This window comes from Chiloscyllium plagiosum, chromosome 20 (genome assembly GCF_004010195.1).
Source record: "Chiloscyllium plagiosum isolate BGI_BamShark_2017 chromosome 20, ASM401019v2, whole genome shotgun sequence".
NCBI lineage: Eukaryota > Metazoa > Chordata > Chondrichthyes > Orectolobiformes > Hemiscylliidae > Chiloscyllium > Chiloscyllium plagiosum.
Genome location: NC_057729.1, coordinates 631,853 through 658,204, shown reverse-complemented (window position 1 = coordinate 658,204; position 26,352 = coordinate 631,853). Strand labels below are relative to the sequence as shown.

The following is a 26,352-nucleotide window of genomic DNA, read 5'->3' as shown; positions in this document are numbered from 1 at the left end:
CATACCTCCCCCTCTTTTACCCCCACCTCCGCCCCCCCCACAACATTTAAATCCTGGAACCTGCCACAGCCAATCCTGTCCCTGTTCTAGCCATGTCTCCGTAATAGCCACAACATTGAAGTCCCAGGTACCAACCCACGCTGCAAGTTCACCTACCTTATTTCGTATACTTCTTGCATTGAAGTATACACACTTCAAGCCACTTCCCTGTTTACAGGCACCCTCCTTGGAAATTGATGCCATGTTCCTCACCTCCCTACACTCCTGGCCCTGCACCCTAAAGCTACAGTCTGGGTTCCCATGCCCCTGCAGAGTTAGTTTAAACCCCCGCCAAGAGCACTAGCAAACCTCCCCCCAAGGATACTGGTGCCCCTCAGTTTCAGGTGTAGACCATCCTGTTTATAGAGGTCCCACCGTCCCCAGAAAGAACCCCAGTTATCCAAAAACTGGAACCCCTCCCTCCTGCACCATCCCTGGAGCCACGCATTTAATTGTTCTCTCTCCCTATTCCTCGAATCTCTATCACGTGGCACGGGTAACAAGCCAGAGACAACAACTCTGTTCGTTCTAACTCTGAGCTTCCAACCTAGCTCCCTGAAAGCCTGTCTAACATCCTCGGCACTCCTCCTACCTATGTCGTTGGTGCCAATGTGGACCACGACTTCGGGTTGCTCCCCCTCCCCCTCCAGGACCCGGAAAACACGATCAGAGACATCACGTACCCTTGCACCTGGGAGGCAACATACCAAACGTGAGTCTCTCTCGTTCCCACAAAACCGCCTATCTGTGCCACGAACTATCGAGTCCCCAATTACTACTGCTCTGCTCTTCTTCACCCTTCCCTTCTGAGTAACGGGGACAGGCTCCGTGCCAGAGACCTGAGCCCCGTTACTTACCCCTAAGTTAAGGTGGAGAATTTATTTTCTCTTGGGCCTTTTTTTTTCCCCTTTTGAATTCACTTTTTCAGATAACAGTGGTGCTGAGTTAGATATATTCCTGACTGACAAAGATAGTCAAAAGTTGTAAGAGGACAGACAAAGTAGAGACCACGATCGATTAGCCATGATCTTATTGAATGGCAGACTAGACTCAATGAGCCAAAGCGCATGCAGTTTTAAATAAGCAGCTGTGTTACGCTGTCGAAGTTCTGGAAGTATTTGGGTCAGGCAGCAGCTTCAGAACAACAGTGTTTCGGGTTGATGACCTTTTTTCAGTTCTGAGCAACTGGGACTACTACTGGGGCAGGTGGGACCTGTACAAGCTGGACTCGTTACACTGTAATGACACTGGGACTGATAACTTTTCAGGGAGACCTGCTAGTGATGCTGAGGTGAGTGTAAATTAGCTGAATATTTAAAGATATTCAATGTTTAAGATGGGCTGACGAAGAAAAAGAGGAATTGCACATAATAAAGGATATGATCAGTTCTTTAGTAATGGAGGATCTTATTGGAAGAACAATATATGGAATCTGTTAGAGTGAAGCTAAGAACCTGCAAGAGGCCGTAGACATTACTACTTGTTGGCTTATAAATACTGTGATTCCAACTGACGTTAGTGTGGCATGTGGTATTAATCAGCTGCTGAGAGAAACTTGTAGCATCAATGCAGTTATCACGGGTGACTTGAATCAGCGTATAGATTAGGTAAATCAATTATGAGACAGGACTGTTTACAACAAGATTGTTAAAAGAGCCTTTAGGGATGAGCGACCGCCATGTTAGAATTGTGTTTTCTGTTTGAAGGGGAGATTGTTCAATCTGAAGCAAGAATGTTAAAATTAAATAAGAAAAATTTGAAGGCATGAGGTGCAAATTAATTGAGGTTTATTTGGGCAAATACATTAGAAAGCATCATTTAGGTAATGGTAGTCTTTTAAAGGGCTATTTTATGATTTACAGCATCTATATATTCTTTCAAGATGAAGGGCTTGTCATATGAGAAGCAGTTGAGGACTCAGTGGAGTTTAGAAGGATGATGGGAGAACGTCATTGAAACTTCAGGACACAGAGTGGTCTGGACAGAGTGGACATGGAGAAGATGTTTCCACTACTAAGAGAGACTAGGATATGAAGGCATGAGACTTCTGAACTGAGATGGGGAATTTCTTCAGTCAGTGAATCTCTGGAACTCATTACCGCAGAGGGTTGTCGAGGCCAAGTCATTTAGTGTATTTAAGACCGAGATAGCTAAGTTCTTGATTAGTAAGTGGATGAAGGGTTACAGGGAGAAGGCAGGAGAATGGGTTTGAGAAATATATCAGCCATAATCAAATTTTGGAGCAGACTCCAAGTGCAAACTGTCTTAATTTTGCTCCTATATCATTTGATCTTAGGATATGCTTGTATAGTATCTTTTTGTCTAACTTGTTTAATATTTTGTCTGTTTCTTTGTCTTTCTTGATGCCAGCTAGCATTTTTTTTTCTTTTAACCTATACTTTGAAGCCTCTCATTTACATGGCATTCAGATTACACAATACAAAGTATTAGTCAACATTTGAAGACTGATAAGGTTGGTTAATAGTGTAGGTCAAGACTCCTCGCCGAACTATCAGAGGTGGAGAAGGTGAAGTTGGCAACCTCTCTTTAGGGTGTAGGATTGCTCGCTGAGCTGTAGGTTTGATATCCAGACATTTCATTACCTGGCTAGGTAACATCATCAGTGGCGACCTCCAAGTGAAGCGAAGCTGTTGTCTCCTGCTTTCTATTTATATCTTTCTCCTGGATGGGGTTCCTGGGGTTTGTGGTGATGTCATTTCCTGTTCGTTTTCTGAGGGTTTGATAGATGTCATCTAGGTCTATTTATTTGTTTATGGCATTGTGGTTGGAGTCCAGGCCTCTAGGAATTCTGTCATGTCTTTGCTTAGCCTGTCCCAGGATAGATGTGTTGTCCCAGTCGAAATGGTGGCTTATTTCATCCGTGTGTAGGGCTACGAGGGAGAGAAAATGAACAGGAAATGACATCACCACAAACCCCAGGAACCCCATCCAGGAGAAAGATATAAATAGAAAGCAGGAGACAACAGCTTCGCTTCACTTGGAGGTCGCCACTGATGTTACCTAGCCAGGTAATGAAACGTCTGGATATCAAACCTACAGCTCAGCGAGCAAACCTACACCCTAAACCTCAACCTGAGCTACAAACCTTGCACCTCTCTTTAGAATTGATAAGGAAAGGGAAGGGGTCAGTTAGGTTCGTTATTGCAAAGAGGCTTACTCTGGTAGGCATTTGGTGAAATTTCAAGATTTGGTTTTACATAAATGTTTTAGCAATTTGTATATTACGTTCATTAATTAAGAATTCTAATCATTTTCAAACTGATTAGAAAACTCAGTTAAATGAAGCAGAATGCTGTTAGCCCACAAGACAAAAAAAGCATAAGTTATGAAATTGTATCAAAGGGCAATATAAAAATCAATATAAAAATAAAAGGAAAGAGTTATGTGCGAAGGGATATCGTAGGCCCACAGTTTTGAAATAGATAATTTATTAAAACTGTTATTACCTGTAGTAGAATGATCTAATGTAAAGATCTGTGCTTACTGAACTATTCATACAGTTTGTGTCAATGTAGTTAAACTAAACAGTTTCCTGTTTTTAAGCAATTATTACTGGTGTTATGCTCAGCTTGGTTAGATAGAGACAAAAAGAACTGCAGATGCTGGAATCTGAGGTAGACCAGCAGGATGCTGGAAGATCCGGGCAGCACGGTGGCACAGTGACTCACAGCGCCAGAGACCCGGGTTCAAATCCCGCCTCGGGCAACTGTCTGTGTGGAGTTTGCACGTTCTCTCTGTGTCTACATGGGTTTCCTCCCACAGTCTAAAGATGTGCAGGTTAGGTGAATTGGCCATGCTAAATTGCCTGTAGTGTTAGGTGAAGGGGTAAATGTAGGGGAATGGATCTGGGTGGGTTGCTCTTCGGAGGGTCGGTGTGGACTTGTAGGGTCGAAGGGCTTGTTTCCACACTGTAAGTAATCTAATCTAATCTAACACAGCAAGCCAGGTGATATCAAGAGTTGGAGAAGTCAACATTTTGGGTGTAACCCTTCAGGACCTGAAGAAGGGTTCCACCAGAAACGTTGACTTCTGCACCTCCTGATGCTGCCTGGCTTGCTGTGTTCTTCCAGTCTGCTGCTGTCCAGCTTGTTTAAATGGCTTTATATCCATATCAGGTATGATGCACTGAGGCCAATTATACAATATCCCACAGCTGATTTCTTAACAATTTCAAAAGGGAAACCCAACTAGACTTAATTTAAAAGAAATGATCATGCACCATGAATACTGTGCATCATAAACTGCAAACTGATGAGAAAAAGACAGAGGACAGTTGTTGAAATAATGTAATTCCAAAATTCAACACAATTGGCATCATGTAGATGGGCTTGTTCATACTGCATGCATTCAAGGAAATTTGCAAGATACATTTGGGCATGCTATTCTTTAACATGCCTTTGGTCAGAGCACACATGACATGTGCTTTGCATTGTCTGCTATTATAGAGTCATAGAGATGAACAGCACGGAAACAGACCCTTCGGTCCAACAAATCCATGCCGACCAGATATCCCAACCCAATCTCGTCCCATCTGCCAGCACCTGGCCCATATCCCTCCAAACCCTTCCTATTCATATACTCATCCAGATGCCTTTTAAAAGTTGCAATTGTACTAGCCTTCACCACTTCCTCTGGCAGCTCATTCCATACACATATCACCCTCTGCATTCAAAAGTTGCCCCTTAGGTCTCTTTTATATCTTTCCCCTCTCATCCCAAACCTGTGCCCTCAAGTTCTGGACTCCCCCACCCCAGGGAAAAGACTTTGTCTATTTATCTTATCCATACCCCTCATGATTTTATAAACCTCTATTAGGAAGAGCCAGGGCATAAATTTCATGCCAGCATCTTTTCTGTGTATTGGTACCGAGCAGATGTGTGCTGCTCAAATTAATGTAACTGAAGCTTTACAATGAATTACGTTGATTTGCTTTGAAATTTCTGTATTTACATTACGCAGGAAAGTTTAAGATAATGTGTATTGACATTGTAACAGGCCCAACTAATCTATGCGACATTTATAGTCCAATCAATCCTCATCTCTTATTTTGGACTCACGTGGACTGTGCAAAGAGGATAGTGGGTTCTTGCTCCTGGTGTGGATAAGGGTACAAACTAAGGACAAATGATTGCACTGACCACAAAACCATGGAAGAGAAATCTTGCAGTAATAGGAGAAAGCCTAGTTAGAAGAATAGTTACTATTCTTTGCAAAGATAGACAGGCCTTAAAGTTGTCTAGCCTACCTGGTGCCAAGGTAATCTCTTCTGGGATGGAGAGTAATCTGGAGTGAGGGGGACAGGTCCACATAGTTACTAATGACAGAGGCAGGGCTAGGAAAGAGGTTCTGCTGAGGAATTATGGTTGTATCCTGAGTTGCATTCTTGGCAATTTTTGGCAATGGTGATTTGCCAATGTTAGTGTTCTAAAATTCCACCTAGCATGATGAGGCGGTTTCCAGCTTCTCCTTAGCTGTTACTGTTATCTTGAATCACATGCCATCTAGTCAACTGAGGTAAGAGACTCCTAAATCCATTCTTTAGCAAAATTTTAAGCAATTTGGGCTGAAACCACATTTTCACACGATGTACCCTTCTTTCCAATCTTAAAATAGTCCTGGCATTACAATGATATTATAACCTATATATTAAAAAAATCCTTCGATACATTTCCTGACAATCCTATTATAACTGCTGTTTCTTGAAATTTTGGAGAATTTGAATTCTTTAAATCTAATTGACAAGGTTGCAGTTTGGTCAAACAGTTAAGCTCAAAATGGGCCTAAGAAATTAGTCAATTTACCTTAAATATAGGTTGAGAAATGGAACCAGGTATTTAATGTTACATTTATACTGTAGAACAGGTTCAGGGAATGAAGTTATAATGTCATGTTACATTGTGTGTGCGTGTGTGTGTGTGTGTGTGTTAGAATCTGCACCCTTTTTATTGGACAGCAGTTTGTACATCTTTGCATCAATATTTAGGCAACAGTGCCTGCTTAGAATCCATGTGTGTCTTCATTTTAAATGCATTTTTTGTATTTTTCATGTTGGAGTTCCTACTTTCCTTATTGTACAGGGCGGATCTGTATGGACCAGTGTGAGCAAAGTGACAATGTAAGTGCGCAGCTAACCATGGAGGAAAACATAGCCTACTCCACCTCCAATAGTTCAGCACTTATCCTGCCATTGGTGTAGGTATATAGATAGTTAGGTATACATCACCCTTTTTGGTATAAAACAATGCAAAATCTCATTTATTTGCTGCTATTTTGTCAAGGTTAAAACTATTCCCAATGGCAATACAGCAATGTAATTTAGACACAGCAGCACATCAAGCATTTTGAGAGAGATTTTCTAATCAACCTATTCAGAGATGTTATCATTGGCTCTGGAGCAGGTGAGATATGAAGCTGGACTTCCTGGCTGAGAGATATGGCACTGCCAATGCACCATAAGCCTATTCTTTTTTTTCTGAGGCGTACACAATTTTAACAGCTTACGTAAGGTAGTCAAGACAAAGTAAATCCCATTAGCTGATGGTGCAAGGAATATAGTTAGGGTTTCAGGCAAGAGATTCAGGGAGGATGTGACGGTAAGATTTTTAAAACATTTTCTAATCAGCTGGTTCGTGGATGTTATTACACAGTACTGGAGCAGGTGGGACTTGAGCCAAAGCTTCCTGGCTTAGCAGCGGACCTTAAGGAACATCATCAAATATATTTAATCTCTATCTGCAGATAATCAGGTGATAGTTAACTGGATGTGCATTTTATACCTTGACCTACTTTGTTTCAAAAAAGTAGTTGAGAAGACAAATTGTTTAAGTTGTAAAATAAGATGCTGATTTGCTGTCACCTGTTTTTCACCCAGAGATATAAATCAAAATGATAAGATGTGCACTTATATTATACCACATCCAGTCTCTCTATCTCAAAGCAGTCAATCTTATTATGTGGCCAAAGCAGTACTTATTTTTTCTAAGTTGACAGGGTCTCATAAACAATAACAAGAGTAAATTGAGAATGTTAATCTGCTTTTGGTGATGTTGGCTGTAAAAGGAAGTGTAGGGTAATTTGGAATTATATGTTGCATTGACAATAGTGTTATTAGACTCAATTTAAAGTTCAGAATGTCAAAAAGGAGAAGGTTTAGACAACCTTATTCTAGGAAGATGGTGATAGTATCATGAAACAGATTGTTAGCAGCATTGATAGTTCAGAAAACTGTGAAAGATTATAAAAAAGGACAGAATAAACCTTAATTAGATAATGAGACTCATCACTATTAATTTCAGAATGATGATAAGGAAAGCACTGTTGTTTGGAGGGGTCGGCGCAATAGACAAAAACATTCCTGTTACTACTGTATACAAAGAGTTTATTGCTATATTTATCAACAGAAGTGCACAAAGAATTGATACTGTAATCTTAGTGTCTTTCACATTGGACTTAATGCCCTTGAATGTGAGTATTTTGAGTCCATGTGGTTAGTCACGAAGAGAATCACGTTGATGTGACAGCAACTCAGCCAGCCATAGAGCATGAAAAGGTTCACTCATCAAACTTCTGTTATCTGGAAACACTGTCACAATGAGGAGGCCTTTATCAGTGATTGATGGACAGAGTTTACAAATTCCAGTAATGTAGAAATTGTGGAATGGTTTGCTGTGAAGACATGTTAGTCAATATTCAATATCATATTGCAACTTAGATATTAACTTAGGCTCCTTAACTCTTTCTTTGCTGACATTACTAATAGTGATCTGTCTAATTTATCTCGCACAGAGAAGAATCATTATAGTACAATATAGTTCAGAAGTAATATTTTTGTTAAGATTAAATTGAAATTATAGGGAAATGCAAAGGGAAATCTAGAGCCACTCAAGTTTCTTAATTGGGCTAAAAAGCAGTTATCAACTGCCGCCTCTAGCCACAACCAATAGGTTATTTTCAGCAGATTGTTCATTGAAATAAGAATTTGGTTTGTCAAAGCCATCAGCCGACTTCTGAATGTTGGCTTTTCAAACTCCTTGTCTGATTCCTCCTCAGCAAAACTAGTATGTGATAATGCACCTTGTAAATGTAGCATACGTGGTGCCCCTTGCGCCTGGCATGGTTGCTGCTATCCCTCATCCGGTCTGTGTCACTGTTAGGTTTCAAGTTGTAACCTAATCTTTTTGTTACGTGATGCTGCTCTTTGAGCTGGTGTCCAAGGCAGTTGCTAGTGACAGGAGTCATACCTTTCTCCTTGATCTACCACATAGATGAGGTTGATCCTGCTCCTGGGAGCCTGAGCGGGAAAGCTGAAGGGTTTATAGTGCAGGGTATTTGCTCACGATAGGAGAAAGCATTTGGTGAGACAATATGGAGCTTGTGAATGTAGATAGATGGGATTGATCTCTGATCAGGAACATTTATATACATGCAGTGCAGAGGCCACATACCTCTTGACAAGAGTTCCCTTCTCTGCCTGTGACCATGGTGTCTGTCATACACTTTCTGATTCCCACCAGCACTGTCTCTTCCAAGGATATATTGGAACCTCCCTCAGTCAGTTGTCACTTGTTAAGTGCTATCATGACCAGGAATGGAAAGTGCTGATTGTCGATGAATGTATGTTTGTGTGATGCCTCATTTGCTGTGCATATCCCTTGTCTGTGGTGTCCACAGAGGCTCTTTTCTTTAAAAGTTAAAGACTTGACAAAACCTCTGCACAAATTACAGAATTCTGTCCAGGAGAAAGAGATTAATCCAAAGGCTAATTTTGCTCCTTTGCGTGACATACCTGAGTTTGGCTGAACCTTCACTGAACAATGGCAGTCATGTTTGCTTCAAAATAGCTTTTTTGCTGTTCAGTTTGGAGCCTGCTTATGTTTTACACAAGTGGTCAAACTTAATTACATTTAAACTCCTCATATGAATTTTAGTGAGGAATCAATCTTCATGATGGTGACATTAACCTGCTGTTTTTCATTACTGAGGGTGGACCAAATTCAATCAACTAAAGTCACCTTGTTGGTGAAATAATTAGCAGCAACAATAACTTGTATTCATACAGTGTCTCGACTGTAGCCCTCTTTCGACATGCAGTACAAGTTAGTGTACATGGTTTGAAAAGAAGTGCTCTGCTCAACACTTGTCTGTGAACAACATTATGATCTCGTCATTTATTTCATTGCTGTTCATGGAACCTAACTGCAAGTTGCAGTGTTTCCTACATTCCAACAGTGATTACAATTCAAAAATAAGTAGTTGACTATGCTTAGCAAGGATCTGAGCAATTAAATGTAAATGCAAGTTTTCTCTTCCATTACCATGTTGCATTTCCTCAATTCTCCTATTGGTTTAACAGTTTTTCCATTTCTTCCCCAAACAGTTCCGTGCTTTAGCGCCGATGTACTATCGTGGATCAGCTGCTGCAATCATTGTGTATGATATCACAAAAGAGGTAAGAAAACAGTTATTTTCAGGATGGAATTTTTTTTTTTCTATTCATTTTCAAGAGATGCAGGCATCTCTGGTGAGACCAGTATTTACTGCCCATCCCCAAGAGGATTGCTTAGAGGACAAAAATCGAAGTTACTGAAAAAACTTAGCAGGTCTGGCAGCATCTGTGAAGAGAAATCCGAACTGGTTAGAGGACATTTAGGAGTCAACTACGTTGCTGTAGGTCTGGCACCATATGCAGATGAGCAGGTAAGGATGACCCATTTCTTAGCTAAAAAGGCATTGATGATCAGGATGTCTTCTTCCGAACAATAGTGTCACAACTAGGCCAGCTTGTAATTCAAAATTTATATTGAATTCACATATCATTATCTGCCATAATGGAAGTTAAACCTATACTCCTCGGACATGAGGCTGGGATTAATGGTGATATGACCACTATGAGAATGCAAAAACATTCAAAACACCTGGAATGTTACATTCTGACATCCTCCTTTCTCACCAAGTGAATATTTGTAGATACAACTTTTTTGTCCTTAAGTTTAAACTTGTTAGTTCCTTGTTAGTTCCTCTGTGCCATTCCTCCAGATTGATCACTCTGTTGCTGTTTGATGGAAGAGGCACGTAATGACAATTTGTTGAGGAATTCATTTTTTTAAAATTCAGCGAAGGGGTCATTTAGTTTATTTTTAGTACGCTTTCTTTGGATAAATTCATTGTTTATAAACCAGGGAAACGATATATGAAAGAGCTGCTCACTTAGTTTAATGTTGTGGCAGCTCCTACAATATCCACTCCGTTCAGGATAATATCGTTAGACGGTATTATCATATCTTAACTCCTACTTTTTCAACTCCCCTTTTGCCGTCTGAAGCTTTTCTCCTTCACCAGGTACATACATAGTTCCAATCTGTATAATGAAGCTTGTCCATCCTGTAAAAAAGGAATTTCGAGAACAAAATAGTTATTTTTTTAAAGAAAAAGGTATACAACTGAAGAAAGGACATTTGCAGTGCATGTGACTGGTTCCAGTGATGCAGTTTAACTTTCATTCAGTATAGATAATGGGCAAGCTTGGGCTTCCAGTGCATTGCTCTCTTCTGTATAAAGGTAAGTCATGGAAACTAGAGCAAGTTTATCAGTGCTTGTTACTTGAAGTGCAAGCAAGTGATCCTGATGTTGCTTGCCTGTATCTTGTCAGCAGGTGCTGGTGAGCAATCTCTTGTGGACGATTATTCTAACTGTCCAAAAGAAGACAAAGTAGAAATGATTACAATTAGCTAATTGATCATTTACCGTTAATTCTTCTTGAGATGTTGTCTCAGGGGTGTATAGGACATGTCAAAAAAAAAGTTGAAAATCAGTTGCTTTTTTATTGGAACTCACATGAGACATGTTGTATCAATTTAATTTTTTGCACTAATTACTCTGTTCGTACCCTTTCACAGGAGACATTACAAACGTTGAAGAACTGGGTGAAGGAACTGCGACAACATGGACCTCCAAACATAGTTGTAGCAATTGCAGGAAACAAATGTGATCTGACTGATGCCAGGTATATTGCACTGTGCCAGAGTTGGTGTGAACCTTTGACAGTGTGCTTTAATGTTTAATAACTTGTTGCTTTTTAAGAATATTAAGCATTGTGCTTTGATAAAATGCTCTTCACAAGGCAAGTATTTGCCTCTAGTTCGCCAGTCTCATAAGCAAATGAACCAGAACGTGGAAGTAAAGGACAAAGAATGGCATTCATTTCAGGCCTGTACTCTCCTACCCACTGACAGGAACAAGACATTCATTTATAATTTGTTGAATGATAATTTTTGGCAGATAGGCAGAAAAAATCGTAAGTGTTAAACTATTTCTGTCTGTCTTTGTGTGGAACTGCTACTGAGCCTAGAATGTGATTTGAATTTTTAAATAAATTGTTCCTGTGTGCCATCTCATGCGTAAATCTAGAAAAGTTTTTTTTTCTTGCATCCTGATCTTTCAGAAGGTACAATAATTATGTGAACTGTGTTGGGAGTTGCTGCAGGATCCTCCGACACTTGGAAAATGGACTATTCCCCACAGTTTAGGGGTTGCAAACTGAAGATGTCTAGATTAGATTAGATTACTTAGATTACTTACAGTGTGGAAACAGGCCCTTCGGCCCAACAAGTCCACACCGACCTGTTGAAGCGCAACCCACCCAGACCCATTCCCCTACATTTACCCCTTCACCTAACACTACGGCCAATTTATCATGGCCAATTCACCTAACCTGCACATCTTTGGACTGTGGGAGGAAACCGGAGCACCCGGAGGAAACCCACGCAGACACTGGGAGAATGTGCAAACTCCACACAGTCACCTGAGGCGGGAATTGAACCCAGGTCTCTGGCGCTGTGAGGCAGAATGCTAACCACTGTGCCACCGTGCCACCCATAATTACCTATAAATTAGTCATGACTGATCAGGTAGAACACTAGAAATCGAGTCCCATTATTCCTAGACTTATCACAAATGTGAAAAGATTTAATCAAGCCCTTCGATGTTTCAATTTACAAAACTGATAAACCCATGTCAAAAGAAAACACTTCCCTGAATTCTAAACGGCCAATTTTGATAAATGGATTGTTTCTTTTCTGCCATTATTTGAAAGTGTGAATTGCAAACTTAACTTGTTCTCTTCAATCTAGATTCTACTTTTTTTTTTAAAACGTCTCCATACAAATACTGAGAAAGAGACAAAATTTGCATTCTGGGCGAGGAAGAAATGAAAAATTTTAAAGTACAGCCCTGGCATTAGCCCAAATTTACAAGAGTCAATGAGATATTTACCTTTAGTTCCTCTCCAAATCTATCCAACTCTTTGAGGACATGAGATTAGAAACATATCTTAGGCAAGCACGGTGGCTTAATGATTAACACTGTTGCCTCAGTGCCAGGGACCCGGGTTCAATTCCAACCTCGGGTGACTGTGTGGAGTTTGTACATTCTCCCCGTGTCTGAGGGTTTCCTCCAGGTGCTCCAGTTTCATCCAGACTAAATATAGAGTAATAAGATAGGAGAATGGGTCACTCTTTGGAGGGTTGGTGTGGACTTTTAGGGCCAAATGGCCTGTTTCCACACTGTAGGGATTCTCTGATAACAATTCTCAATGTTTCTTTCATTAACGATTTGCCTTTTTGGTGTCCCTGAAAGTGATTTTGTTTCCTTTTTTAAATCCTTCAAGAATGGAATTTGCAGTGAGATAGCAAGAGAGTAGCTAGCTGCTGAGAATCTCTCTCAATTCACCAATTGAGGGATTATAGAGAGATTTTCCCCCTCAAAGGCTAGATGATTCTCCTGTACTGCCCAAAACAGGCTGTAGGCACTTGCCCATGAACCAATCAAAAGGTTGTTACAATGCTGAGTACTTCTGAACACACAACTGGTACCAGTTGGGAAAAATAATCAACAGTCTGACACTGGACAAAACTGCTGCTGATCTGAGGTGTCTAGTATCCTCCAGCATTGCTTGAATAATGCAAATATCCTGGATACAACATAAAATGAGTTCTGGTAACTCATTTCTTTTTAAGTTGCAATATCTTTCACAGTCACTTAATTTAAAGCTGTATCTTTCCCATTTTATTTTTTATCCAATCAAAAAATAAGTAGTCTTTTAAACAACCTATAAGCAGGATTAAGATTGGATAAGTGCTGTAAGGAAATTCATGTACTGAGAATATCTATCTTGCAGCTTTTATTGGCAGTTATTAATAAAGTAATAGCAAAACTGCTGAACTATGGTGAAAAACAGTTTGTTAATCGATTGTTATTAACTTGCTGCATGTCTGGATGACAAATGAACAATCTCTGTTAGTAATATCCTCCAGTTGATCATTTATTCATACTTCCTTCTTTTTGAGGATGTGTCACCGAGTAAGCATTGAATATGTTAGCATTCATACAGATGCTTTGCAATAAGGCTGTTGCTCAGGATGACCACCTTAATTAGACAGATGTTAGACAGATGACATATCCAGCAACACTTTGTGAGCAACCATTTTAATATGAGACCCAGAAATATCTACAATCTAGGTTGCCTTAATAATGATAAGACTGAATCCCTATGTTGGGGGGGTTAAGTAAATAAGGTAGATAGTCGTCTTTTCCCTTCATTTTCAGTTTTGTTAGTTTATTTTTGCTGAAGTAAGGTTAGCCTATAAGCTTCTGAACATTAGCTTACTCTTAATTCTACTTAGTCCTTCAGGCCTGCTCCACCATTCAATGTGGCCTAGTTGTGATCTCCGCTCCACTCTCCTGTCTACATCCCATAATCTTTGACTCTTGTCTATCAAAAATCGAACTCAGCCTTAAATAACTTTAAAGATCCAGCCTCCACTATCTTCAGGGAAGAGAATTTCACCCTGTAACAGCTTCTGAAAGCAAAAGCTTTCTCTTTTCTCAGTTTAAGAATAAGACAGAGAAGTTTAAGACCAGTATCCTGTAAGTTTTAGTGCCTCCCACAAAAGGGAATATTCTCATTGTTTATTTTAGATTGTCCCCACTCAACCTTATTTTATAAATAAAATCACCTTTCATTCTTCTAAACTCTAATAGATATCGACTAACGTTTTTTTTTAACCTTTCTTCATAATATAAGCTCTCAACCAAGGAATGAATCAAGTGAGCCTTTTCAAATAAGGAGGTAAACTACACTCCAGATGTACTCTTAGTAAAACTTCCCTATTTATGTTCTATTTTCCTTTCAGTAAATGACAACATTCTAATTGTCTTCCTAATCTTTTCCTATGTTTGCATAATAAACCTTGTGATTCATGAACCAGGACACCCAGATCCCACTGTACCACCAAGTCCTGCAATCTTTCTCCACTTAAGTCATAAACCATTTGTCTATTCTTTCTGCCAAAATAGTCAAGCTCATTTTACCAACATTGAACTCCATTATCAAACTTCTGTTCACTCATGTCTGTTACTTTACTGATTCTTTACCACCTTTTGACAACTTACTTTCCTACCTATTTTAGTGTCCACAGAAAATTTAGTTACCATACATTGTCTCCTCATCCAAATTGTCGATTATAGGTTCTAAGCATTTGAGGTCCAGCACTGATCCCTGTGGCATTTTGCTTGCCAACCTGCAAAGGCCCGCTCATCTCTGCTTCCTGTTAGCTTCCCCATTCTTTTTCCATACTAATGTACTACCTCTAGACCATGTGCAGCAACCTTTGTGACACCATCAAACACTTTTGGAAAATCCCTACCCACTACATCTACTGGTTCTTTGATATTCACTGTGAATCTTACTTTGTCAAAAAAAATTTAATAGATTAGTTAAGCAAATTAACTATTTCCCTTTCACAAAGCTATGTTCATTCTGCCTGACCACATTGTGATTTCTTCAGTTCTTTTCATTTTACCTTGATAATACATTTCAGTGCTTTCCTTATGACGGATATTAAGCTAATTGACCTGTCATTTCCTCTTTGCTGCCACCTTCCTTTTCTTAGAGTGCAAGATTTACTATTTTCCAGTTTCCTGGGACCCTACAGAATCTAAGGAATTTTGGAATATTAGAACCCATGTAACAATCATCTGCGCCACCACCAGTTTGCATTTCCTAGGATACAGGCCATCTGATCCTGGCAACTTGAAAACCTTTAGGTCCAGCAGTTCTTAGCACTTTTTCCTTAATGGTTGTTTGCTTTAAGTTTATTCCCTGTCACCCCTTGATTTTTAATTGTCTATGGCAAGTTTCAGCCTTATAGTATGCAGACAGATACAAGATATTTGTCAAAATCCCTGCCATTAATTTGTTTCCCATTATCAATTCCCCTGAAAAAGAGAGACATTCTGGCATGAGAAAGGTCTTGGCTTTACTTTCTCTTCAGTTCAGGTATCTGTTGAAGCTCTTCCTATCTGGTTTTATATTCCTGGCTAGCATCCTTGATTGAATATTCATTTATTTTATGTTTAAAACACTAATCATCACCCACTCTGTTTCTTTTCAAATAGAGCATGAAATTCAATTGCAATATGATCAGCATCACCAGATACTCTTTATCTGAGGTGATTGATTTGCCCTGTCTCATTGCACATCACTAGGCTCACAATAGCCTGTTCCCTGGATAGCTGTAGAATGTACTCTTAAAGTGTTTCCAGTATATACTTCAGGAACTCACTTTCCAGGCTATCTTTGCCATTCTGAATTTCCCAATCAGCATGTAGATTAAAGTTACTCATTATTGTGGTGCACTTTTTGGGTGCCCTATTCTTCCAGTGTGCTCTGTTATACAGAGTGACCACTGTTAGGGGGCCTATAAACTACTCTCACAAGTTGCCTCTTGCTTTACATATTTGTTATCTCAACCCAAACTGTACCTTTCAATTAAGGTTATTGCTCAGCACTTAGAAAATACCATTAATTATCGCACCAAATCTTTTTGACTTTCTGTTACTCTTGTATATCAAATACCCTTTGACATTCAGGTCTCAGTCTTGGTCACTCTTTAAGCACTGTAGAGACAGGATTAAAGTCATGTATACTTATCTCCATCTGTGCTAGCCATTGATCCCTTCCTAACTATGTGCTGCACTCTCCAAAATCTTTATACCAGAGGTTTTCTTTCCACTGATGTGGAGGAAATATAATGAGAGAACAGTAAAAGAAAAAAGAAGCATCACCTACTTTTAATTTACAGGGTTTTTTTTAACTTGGTGTCTATGGTATAAAAATAACACTGCAGTCCTATCAGTCTCAAATGATTAGATTGCTTGTAATATTTAACACAGTTGGTTACTTTGATATAAATGTTGGCAAAGCATCCTCCTGAGATGCTGCTTTCTCCATTTTATTGTCTTTTGAAACAGAATAGTGTGAATTTAAAATGGCAGCACTATTGTGGTAACTTATAATTGTAATACAACCAAAAAAAACTAGGAGCAAGAATTGGCAACTTGAGCCTGTTCAGCTATTTGATGACTGATCACACTTTGGCTCCATTTTCTGCCCAGTCTCCATAATCCTTCAACCCGGTACTAATTTTTTTGAAAAATCAATCTCCTCCTGATGAGGGGGGTGGGGTTCTTCAGGTTGGCGATATGTAACTGATAGGGTTCCACCGGGATTGTGCTGAGAATACAGCAGTTTGCAATATTATTAATGACTTTGAGGAAGGAAGCGAATGTACTATAGCCAGGTTTGCAAGCAACACAAAAATAGGTGGAAAGGCAGGTTGCAAGAGGGATACAAACAGTTTAGAGAGATGTGTTGATAGGTTAAGTAAAGGGGCGAAAAGTTGATAAATGGAGTATAAGGTGGGAAAATGTGAAGCTATTTGTTTTGGAAGGGAGAACAAAAGAACAGGGTATTATTTAAATGGAGAAAGACTGCAGAAAGCTTATTTAAGAAAAGATATAATTTCATTGGAGACAGTTCATTAAAGGTTAGCTCTGATCCCTGGTCTGAAGGGATTGTTATGAGCAAAGGCTAAACAGGTTGGAGCTCTACTAACTGGAGTTTGGAAGAATGAGAGGTGATCCCATTGAGACAATTTGGATTCTTAGGAGAAATACTGAGATGTTTTACCTGATGGGAGAATCTGGGACTGGAGACATATCCTCCTAATAAAGGGGCGCCAATTGAAGACTGAGATGAGGAGGGATTTCTTTGAGGATTGAGAGTCTTTGGAACACTTTGCCACACAGAGCTACAGGGGTAGAATCCTTGTATATATTTAAGGCTAAGATAGATTCTCCATAGGAAGGAAATCAAGCTTTATGGGGAATGGGCAGGAAGGTGGACACGAGTGTCAGATCAGCCACGATCCAATTTGAATGGCAGAGCAGGGTCACAAGATTGAACAGCTTGCTCCTGCTCCTATTTCTTATAGTCTTAAATGTACTCCATGTCCCTGCAGCCACTGCATTCTGGGATAGTGAAATCCATAGTTTCATGACCCTTTGAGACAAGTAATTTCTCTTCTTCTGTTTAAATTTGCTACCTCTTATTCTAAAACTATGACTCCTCAGTCCAGATTGCCTCACTTTAGGAAACATACTGTCCCCTGTCTACTTTGTCAGTCCCCATCTTAAACACCCAATTACCTCTCCTCTCCATTTTTCTAAGCTCCAGAGAGCAAATAGTTTAGGGCTATAATATCTGTTCATAAGAGAAACCCCTCATCTCTGGAATCAATCTAGTGAACCTCCTCTGAACTACCTCTAATACAACCAAGTCCTTCCTCAAGAGGACCAAAGTAGTATGCAGTACTCAGTGTGGTCCCTCTAAGGCCTTACACAATTGTAGCAGCACTTCCTTCTTTTTATACTCTCCTTTAACAATAAATGCCAGAACTTCATTTGTCATCCTTACTACTAGCAATGCCTGCATGTTTGCTTTGTACAATCCCTCTGCTATGAAGCGTTCTGAAGTTTGTCTCCATTTACATAATTTGCTTTCCTGTTCTTCTGACCAAAATGGATAACCTCATTCTTATCCATGTTAAACTTCAAAAGCCAAATTTTGGGCCGTTCACTTAATCTATCCATTTCCATTTGTAAAATTCTTATTTCTTTATTGCAACTTCCCCACCTTTTTCAGTGTCATCTGCAATCATTTGCAGCCTTTTCTAGAAAGTGAGCATTAACAATTCCCATAAACGTTAGTGACAGTGCATGCTATCAAGTTATTAAAGCATAGCTCTTGCAAATTTTACCAAACACTGTCTTTGTTCAACACTCCCATCTGCTGGTTTCTGCACAGTGAGATGTGATATTAAACCCCACATGACTTTTAGCGTATCAATCCTTTGGACTTCAACATGATCAGCTATTGAACAGATGGATCCAGCTCCTTCAGAGTACACAAGTTTTGTCTAGTTTCAGTAGATAGATTCCAACAGAATGTTTGTTAGTGCAGAAAGGATTGATGTTTTAAGACTTTTAACTGTAGTATATAATGTACTTCCATCAACTTTGTTCTGGGGAGAGAGAAAAGAAATTGATGATCAGTCTGGAGCTGAAATTTACAAGCAGCTCCAAATGCCTTGATATGCCAATTTAAAGTACTGGCCTTGGAGAGAGATGCCAGGTTAGCAGTGAAGCATCATGCCATTCTGCAGTCCTTCATGACAACCAACTTGAGATCTGATGGCCCTATCAAATCTTAGTGTTAATTTTATTTCTAAAACTGATTATTTGAACTCTTCAGAGACCTGATTGTACTTTGACTAAGAGAAAGTGCTCTTCTCTACACTTGTTATAATAGTGAGAAACAGTTTAGCCTTGTTTCCTAAACATTCCCTTAGCCATATTTGGAATTGAGTTGGATTTTGTTTCTGGGCAGAAGACAGCTTCAGGTAGCAATAGTATTACTGACTTAAGGAACTGATAGGTTTTTAAAAAACATGAATCCCTACAGTGCAAAAAGAGGCCATTTGGCCCATCAGCTTTGCACTGACCTCTGAGGGGCATCCTACCCTATCCATGTAACCCCACATTTACCATGGTCAATCCATCTAACCTACGTTTCTCTGGATTGTGGGAGGAAACCAGCACACCAGTGGAAACTCACGCAAACAGGCTGAGAATATGCAAACTCCATACTATCACCCAGGGCTGGAATTGAGTCTGGGTCCCTGGTGTTGAGGCTGCTGAGCCACCGTGTTAAGAGTTTCTGGATTTGTCTGACAGTATCACCATCTGCCTGCTTAAAGTGTGCACCAGCAACAATAAACCAGAAGTTAGATGTGCATTATCTGAGAACCTATGTACCATTAGAGACGAGATGTGTTAGGCATTGCTTGGCTTTCTTGTCATTAGATAACTAGCTATTCTGCCTGCAAATGAAAACTTGAATCTTTACGGTAAACACACCTTCATCACATTTTTCCCAATCTTGTAATTGTTCTGTCCATTATAATGCGTTTGTAGCACGTCAAACTCTTCTCATTATAATATGAATTTTATCTGATGCTCTTTGTTGTGTCTAATAGAAAGTTTGCTAATCTAACATAAGGTTTTAAATTATATTTGGAACGATGGCCATTGCAGGCTTAACTATTCCCTCCAAACAGGCCCCAAAAACTGCTGACCAAACATCTAATTTAATCTTTTTCAATAAATGAGAGGTTTGAAGCAGATGTAACCTAACTTGCTATTGCACAATTATATTAATCCTTTACTGAAAATCTTTCCTGAATTATACAAAGCAAGCCTAAACTCATCTGTTTATCCTTTTATTACAGGGAAGTACTTGAAAAGGATGCCAAGGATTATGCAGATTCCATTCATGCAATCTTTGTGGAAACTAGTGCCAAAAATGCCATTAACATTAATGAGCTGTTTGCAGAAATCAGTGAGTATGGCCTTAGCTATACAAAGTACATCAAGTATGCAGCATCTCAAACAATTAACTTTAAGAAAGTTTCATTGTCTTTCTTTCCAAGGAAAAATGGAGAGCGAATCTTGAATATGTTGTTGGTTGCCACTGAACTAATGAGAGGTTATTAATGCCCAACTGAACCTAGCTGTTCAGGTGGCATTCTGCAGTTTGGGATCTTAACTATGCATCTCAACTCCACATCTCTTAAATTTTGCTACAATGGGACAAACCTTTCTGATGTAAAATAATAAAGAAGCTACTGAATAACTCCTGAGTTTCAAGGCTTACAGTCAAACCAAATAATCTTTCTTGCCCTTCTGTGTCTTCTCTTCAAGTCTGGAGTTTCAAAATATCTAAGGAGCTGCTGAAAGCTTATTTGACTTTGTGTGATCATAAGCATTTATCTTCTAAGAGCAAGTTCAAAAGTTATCAATCGTATATGCTTAAAATTACAATCCCAATGTAGTTTTGTAGGAAATGACTGTGTCCTCTGTAGCATTTGCCAAATAGTGATGTACTGGATTTTGGCAGAGGAGGCTATGACTGAGGCCAAGCCTTAAAAGAAGAGAAATCTGAGTAGGAGTAGACCATTCTGCCCCTTGAGACCGCTCCACCAATCAGCAAGATTATGACTGATCTGTTTCTGTCATTAATTTCACTTTTCTGCCTGCTCTCTAAAACTCTTTGCTCTGTTGTAGGTCAAAGTCATTTTAATTTATTTTCCCCTGTCTGTTTAGGTCGTCGGATTCCTTCAACAGCTGTCAATCCAGCAACGAACAATAAAGGATTCAAGCTCAGGAGACAACCTTCTGACCCGAAACGTAACTGTTGCTGACCTTTTTTCCATGAATGAATCTTTTCGGAGCAACGTGTAAAAAGAAGGATGGATCCCTATAAAACCATCCCTCTTGCATTCAGCTTTTCTGCTGTGCTCTCCTTGAGGGAAGAGTAATAGCTAGTATCAAAATTACAATTCCCTTTTTTCTCGATAAAAGTGCTCTGAGCAACACTTTGCTTGTGTTTTACACTTTGCGTCCAGAAGTATAAAAACCAATGAACTAGGGGATGGTTTAAATGATGTTCAGCAGGAGTCTGGTGCAGAGGTGCATAACAAAACTTTATGGGTTTTTCCTTTGCGTATAGGTAAACCTCGTTATTGCATAAAAAAGGGAAATTATAAAAACTGGAGCACTTTGTTTAGTTTGTGTTTTGTAATTGGATTCCCTTTTTAAAGTGCACTCTGAGGGGCAACAATCTGAAGTGATTCCTATGTTAAAACCTGTTGAACCCAGTTTTCAGAAATGCAGAGCTAAGTATATAACTACTCCATGTAACTCTCCAACAAGAGCCTTTTCCTCTTGTTTAAGGAAGACACGGTTCAGTTTTCAGAACACAACTAATTGAACTCTAGCTTGTGTGATTGAAAGGATCAAAAACACCTCAATATCTGTCTGTTATCCTCTTCAGCTGTTTCCTTTGGCCATTAAGAATATCCAAGTGAGATGAGGTACTGTCTCTCCTAAGCAAGTCACATGATGGCTCATGTACTGTGGACTGGAGAAAAATTAGAACTAGTCTTGAAGAAATGTTTAGTTATACTTAACATGGAGGCTAATAGAATAAATACACCACATATTATGTGGTCCCAGGCCTGATGTGAGCTGGCTAGGAAGTTCTACCATTGACTAAGAAGAAGAAGAGTTAAGTACTCCTGCTGCTGATGACCATACTGCTGGAAGTTTGAACATGTGAATATCCGGTAAGGACAGTCTGGAGCTCTGCCTTGATCTGCTTCAAATGAAGCACTTGGCCAAAGCTCACTGCAGAATCTCTTGCCTGGAGGTGAACCATCTACTCTCAATCAAGAGTTTTTGCATTCAAAAGGGGAGACAACCTATATATGTATACAGTAAAGAATAATGTTTTGCATGTAGGGAAGTATTCTTGACTGTTGTGTTTAATCAGCTGAATTCTGATTGATTGGTGAAATGAGGCTGTATTTCTAAATGTGGGGCAGAAGTTTGCACATTCTTCAAACTAACTTCCAAGTCTTTAGATTGGATCCCAAACTATGGGAACGAAGTCAATGTTTTCTGAAATCCTATCTGTCTGTGAATGCATATCTGACAACCTTGCTCATTTAGTGAATGCTGAGAGTTTTAAGAAATGTAAATCAGAAGAGTGTGTTTGCTTTAAGTTTTTTTTTAAAGGAACATCCAGATTAACGCTAGCCTCCTTGATCATTCTAACTTAATGCAATTTTGAGCATTTTGGTGGCCAGACTTGATCAAAGACCACCCAGTTTTCTTTTGAAGAGTACTGTATTGTCAAAAAGTCTTCATTGATTATAGTTAACAAACTGACCTGGTTTAGGTTATCAAATTGTACTTTTATCTTTTAGTTTTTTACAAAAATATTTGGTGGTCTTTTTTTCTTTCATCAAATTGAAAGTCACCCTTGGGAGCTATCATGTTGTACTAAGGAAGATGAGAAGAGTCTGTAGGTTAATACTTTCTTGCTCTATCCTATATTCCTATTTGCAAGCAAAGTGAATGTGAAATTCTGGTGAAAAGTTGTGAAGTGTAATTGGTGAACTTTTTAAATAGATTGGCAAGTGCCACTGTCAGCAAAATTCACTTTCCTCCCTTCTGTGCTGGGAGTACAGTGAGACCAGCTGGATGGTCACCTTGGTAGATGATATTCAGTGCCAGCTCATTAGTTGTAAATAAGTTAGGTCGTTGGAGCTGAAAATATCACTAAATTAAGAAAAAACACTTGCATTTATAGAGCACCTTTCATGGCATCAAGATGTCTCAGCATTGTTCAATTAGTGAAGTTTGGTTATTGTTACAGCAATCAATTTCCCCTGTTCCTTCAAATACAGAATGTTGAAGACCAGATAACCTGATTTGGTAATGTTGGTTGAGGGATAAACATTGACGAAGTCATTGGAGTACACTTGTCTGCGCTTGTTTGAAATAATGTTATGAGATTTTTCATGACCAATTGAGAGGACAGATGAGCAATTTGCTTAACATCTGAAAATCTACACCTCTGACAATACTGCACTGGAAGGTCAGCCTGTATTTTTGTACCCATCCTTGGGTGGCACTTAAACCCATAACCTCCAAATCCAATGTGAGACTGCTACCACCTCGCTACAGTGTAAACAAAATGTACTTTTTTCCAGAAAAGTAGGATGAACAAATGCTCTTAGATTAGGCAGGTCCTATTGCTTTCTGTGTCCCTGTCCCTTTCCTCTGTGTTAAGAATTATTTTTGCTGGGTTTCATAAGCAAATTAACTTTGCACTTGTTTGAATGTTTATGGTGTTAATGTCAGATTCCATTTTGTGAAGTGGTAAACTCAGCACTTTCAGAAGTGAGCTCAATACATGAATTATTGAATGGATTCACATTCTCTTAGTTTTAAAAACAATCCTTTGCTAGTATGTTCTTAAGTACAGACTGATAATCAATCTTTATAACAACATCATTAATTCTGGAGGAGAATTTAATGTAAGATACTTCCTGTTGAAGGCAAAGACACTATGAAAGTAGCTGGTATGCTTATGATGGTAAGGATAGGTGTGTCAGCCATATTAAAAACAAAGCAAGTGAGATTGGATGCTTGGATTGTTCATAATTTCTGGATATTGATCAACTTATGAGCCTGGACTTGAAAATGTACTCAATGCTTATTGGTCCTTCAAGAATGCAATTAATGGACTTCTGGAGAAGAGGTGCTTACATTCTGTGAGCAATAAATCATTTTGATAATTAAATGGTTTGGGGTCACTTGAATTGCTTTGAAGAGTCAGGAAAAATTTTGAGTAGCTTCCTCAATTAGTTGCAAGTTTCTCCCAGAACTGCATATGTAAAAGTGGGATTAGAATTGACCAAAGCATTTGAGGAGCATGCAAAGACTGTTGGCAACAACATTAAGGATGTTTACGAAGTGTGATGTTAGGTAAATTGGATTTGGATTAGCACCTGTCTTTTTGTGGTTTACTCAAATGAACTAAGTCAACCAGTGATTTCTGGCATCTCTCTCTATCTTTTGTAATTCTTGCCTCACCTCAGTTGAGAACCCCTCATTGTGGTTAAAAGTGGGATGTTGTATCTCTGTAACAGCCACCCATACAGTTGCTAATTGTAATAGGATGGATTGGGGCTATCACGAAGGAATTGAATGACAAGCATTTAAGCATGTACTTTGTACATCAGTTGATTCATATTAAGAGCAGTCAGTCTGTCGTCAGCTGCTGATGAAACTCTCAATCTATCCCAAAGATATTTGTCACATGGAGCAATGCCTGAAAAGCCCTGATAATCGATCCAATGGTTTGTACACTGCTTTCTACCTAAACCTTTACCACTTCAGGTGTACTCTTTGCAGACAGGAACATAAGTTGGATTGCCTGTCTTTTCTGGTTGTCTTTTGTGTGACTGCTTCAAGTCACAAAATTCTACCCTTGAGACCTGCAGGGAAATAGATTTTGGAGATGTTTTACACTCAGTTTCTGGTTTAACCCTGCTAATTGGCAGCAAATCAGAGGGCTTGATAGAAAGTACATAGTGATTCTTGATCCAGCATTGTTGATCTCCCATTGTATTTAAATATATATTTATGAACACAATTCTCAGTAATGCTGAGTTATACTCCTGCAGTTTATGCAGAATGCATGTGTGACACATAATGTAAGTATAAATTCCTTTTTGGGTTAGAAATTTAAAACAAAAATCCACAGAGATAAATATTATTCACTCAATTGTACCTGTATGACAGCTTGATTTAACTACTTCACTGCTATAGATTTTGCCTCTGTACCACTTACAGGAAAGAATTCCTGTTTGACAGCTCTGGGCTAATTTAAAAAAAAACTTGGTTCACCTGCCTTTTTCTTTTGGAATATTCTGTGACCACAACCCTCTTGCCAATTCACTAACCACTGGGAGCTTCTACTTTCCATCCTTACAACTTCATTATAAAGTTAGGATCCTCTTTAGTTGTCTCTCTTCTGCTGAAACCACTAAGTTTCTTCCATAGATATAACCTCTTATGTACGCCAGTCAAGTGACTCTTTATTTTTTCCATTACTCTAATAACCTTTCTGTAAATGAGTGCCAGAGATGTATTCTGTGGCAACTGTACATAGTCAACATTTCCTCACTTTTTCAGTCTTTAGGCCCAGTTCTTTCCCAAAATATAGTGCTTTGCTTTTTCTCTGCTTTAAACCAGCCAGCTATTCTTTCCACAAATATGCTTTCAATTACTTGCATTCTTCCCAACAGTTTGTTGTGACTCTTTAATTGAGTACCAGCAAACATACAGTGAACAATCTTGCTCGAACATTCAGTGAGATCATTTAACTCTGCAGTCCTAATCAAGAACCTACCTCTTTCTTAAAGGTATTTCAAGATTCTGCTTCCATTGCTTTTTGAGGAAGAAATTCCAAAGACATTCAACCTTCAGAGAAATCTAAACTGCTGTGTCCAGAATATTAGTGTAAATGACAAAACAATAAGCACCCATCTGAAAGCACTGGAACATACTATTACCCACATGCCACTGATCCAAAAAGTGTATGTATTCCTACTGCTTGCTTTCTGCATCATGACCATCTTTCCATTCATTTTATATTTTTAATACTTAATTTTTAAACTAGTGTAGCATTTTGTATCTAAAGCATGAAAATTCATAAGCAAAACATTTATTGCAGTACCTTTATCTGACTTACACATTATAAATAAATTGTTGAATTGTTTGCCTTTGTAAACAGCTGTAGTACATATTAAATCAGAATCTCAAACAAATAGAAATAGACAACAAATTCTGGCCAAGCCAGTGGCATCCACATCCTGTGAAACAATTAAAAGAAACTTAAATAGTTCTGGCATGACTTACCCTCTACAGATCTGACTGTTCTCATAAATGAACCTTTCACTTTCTAACTAACCTGTCATTTCCTGGCTATCGCTTTCACCTTATAACAGGTACAACATTTGATGCTATGAATTTGTTTTGATAATTATGATTTGGTGTTGCCGGTGTTGGACTGGGGTGGACAAAGTTAAAAATCACAACACCAGGTTATAGTCCAACAGGTTTAAATGGGAGCACTAGCTTTCAGAGCGACGCTCCTTCATCAGGTGGTTGACAATCACCTTCGTCAACCACCTGGTGAAGGAGCGTCGCTCCGAAAGCTAGTGCTCCCATTTAAACCTGTTGGACTATAACCTGGTGTTGTGATTTTTAACTTTTGATACTTAGACTGTTTCTGAAATTTTTTTTTAAAAGAACATTTGTATTTCTGTTTTCTCTCCAGTCTCTTGTTTATTCTGAATGGATGCAATTTAATCATTCTTAACTTGGAAACTAGGCAGTGTAGCTATGCACACACAGCAATTATGGAGACCACCCAAAGGCAAGAAGCAAATATATCTGAGGGCAAGAGATTTCAGTCATGCT

The 26,352-nt window shown here is 39.0% G+C and overlaps 1 protein-coding gene across 2 annotated transcripts in view; it reads left to right on the top strand.

Annotated features, from left to right (window-relative positions):
- rab22a (RAB22A, member RAS oncogene family) overlaps positions 1 to 25,989 on the top strand; it is a 65,246-nt gene extending 39,257 nt beyond the window's left edge. Inside the window, exons 1-5 of one of the 2 annotated variants that reach the window (XM_043710087.1) lie at positions 5,995 to 6,175; positions 9,437 to 9,508; positions 10,956 to 11,062; positions 19,746 to 19,855; positions 20,620 to 25,989. In XM_043710087.1, coding sequence (XP_043566022.1) covers positions 6,086 to 6,175; positions 9,437 to 9,508; positions 10,956 to 11,062; positions 19,746 to 19,855; positions 20,620 to 20,717 — 477 coding nt within the window. In that variant the 5' untranslated portion in view covers positions 5,995 to 6,085 and the 3' untranslated portion in view covers positions 20,718 to 25,989. Of the gene's footprint in view, positions 1 to 5,994; positions 6,176 to 9,436; positions 9,509 to 10,955; positions 11,063 to 19,745; positions 19,856 to 20,619 lie in introns of those variants that run through there. The other variant, XM_043710085.1, reaches the window with a different exon arrangement.
- The last annotated feature ends 363 nt before the right edge of the window (positions 25,990 to 26,352 follow it).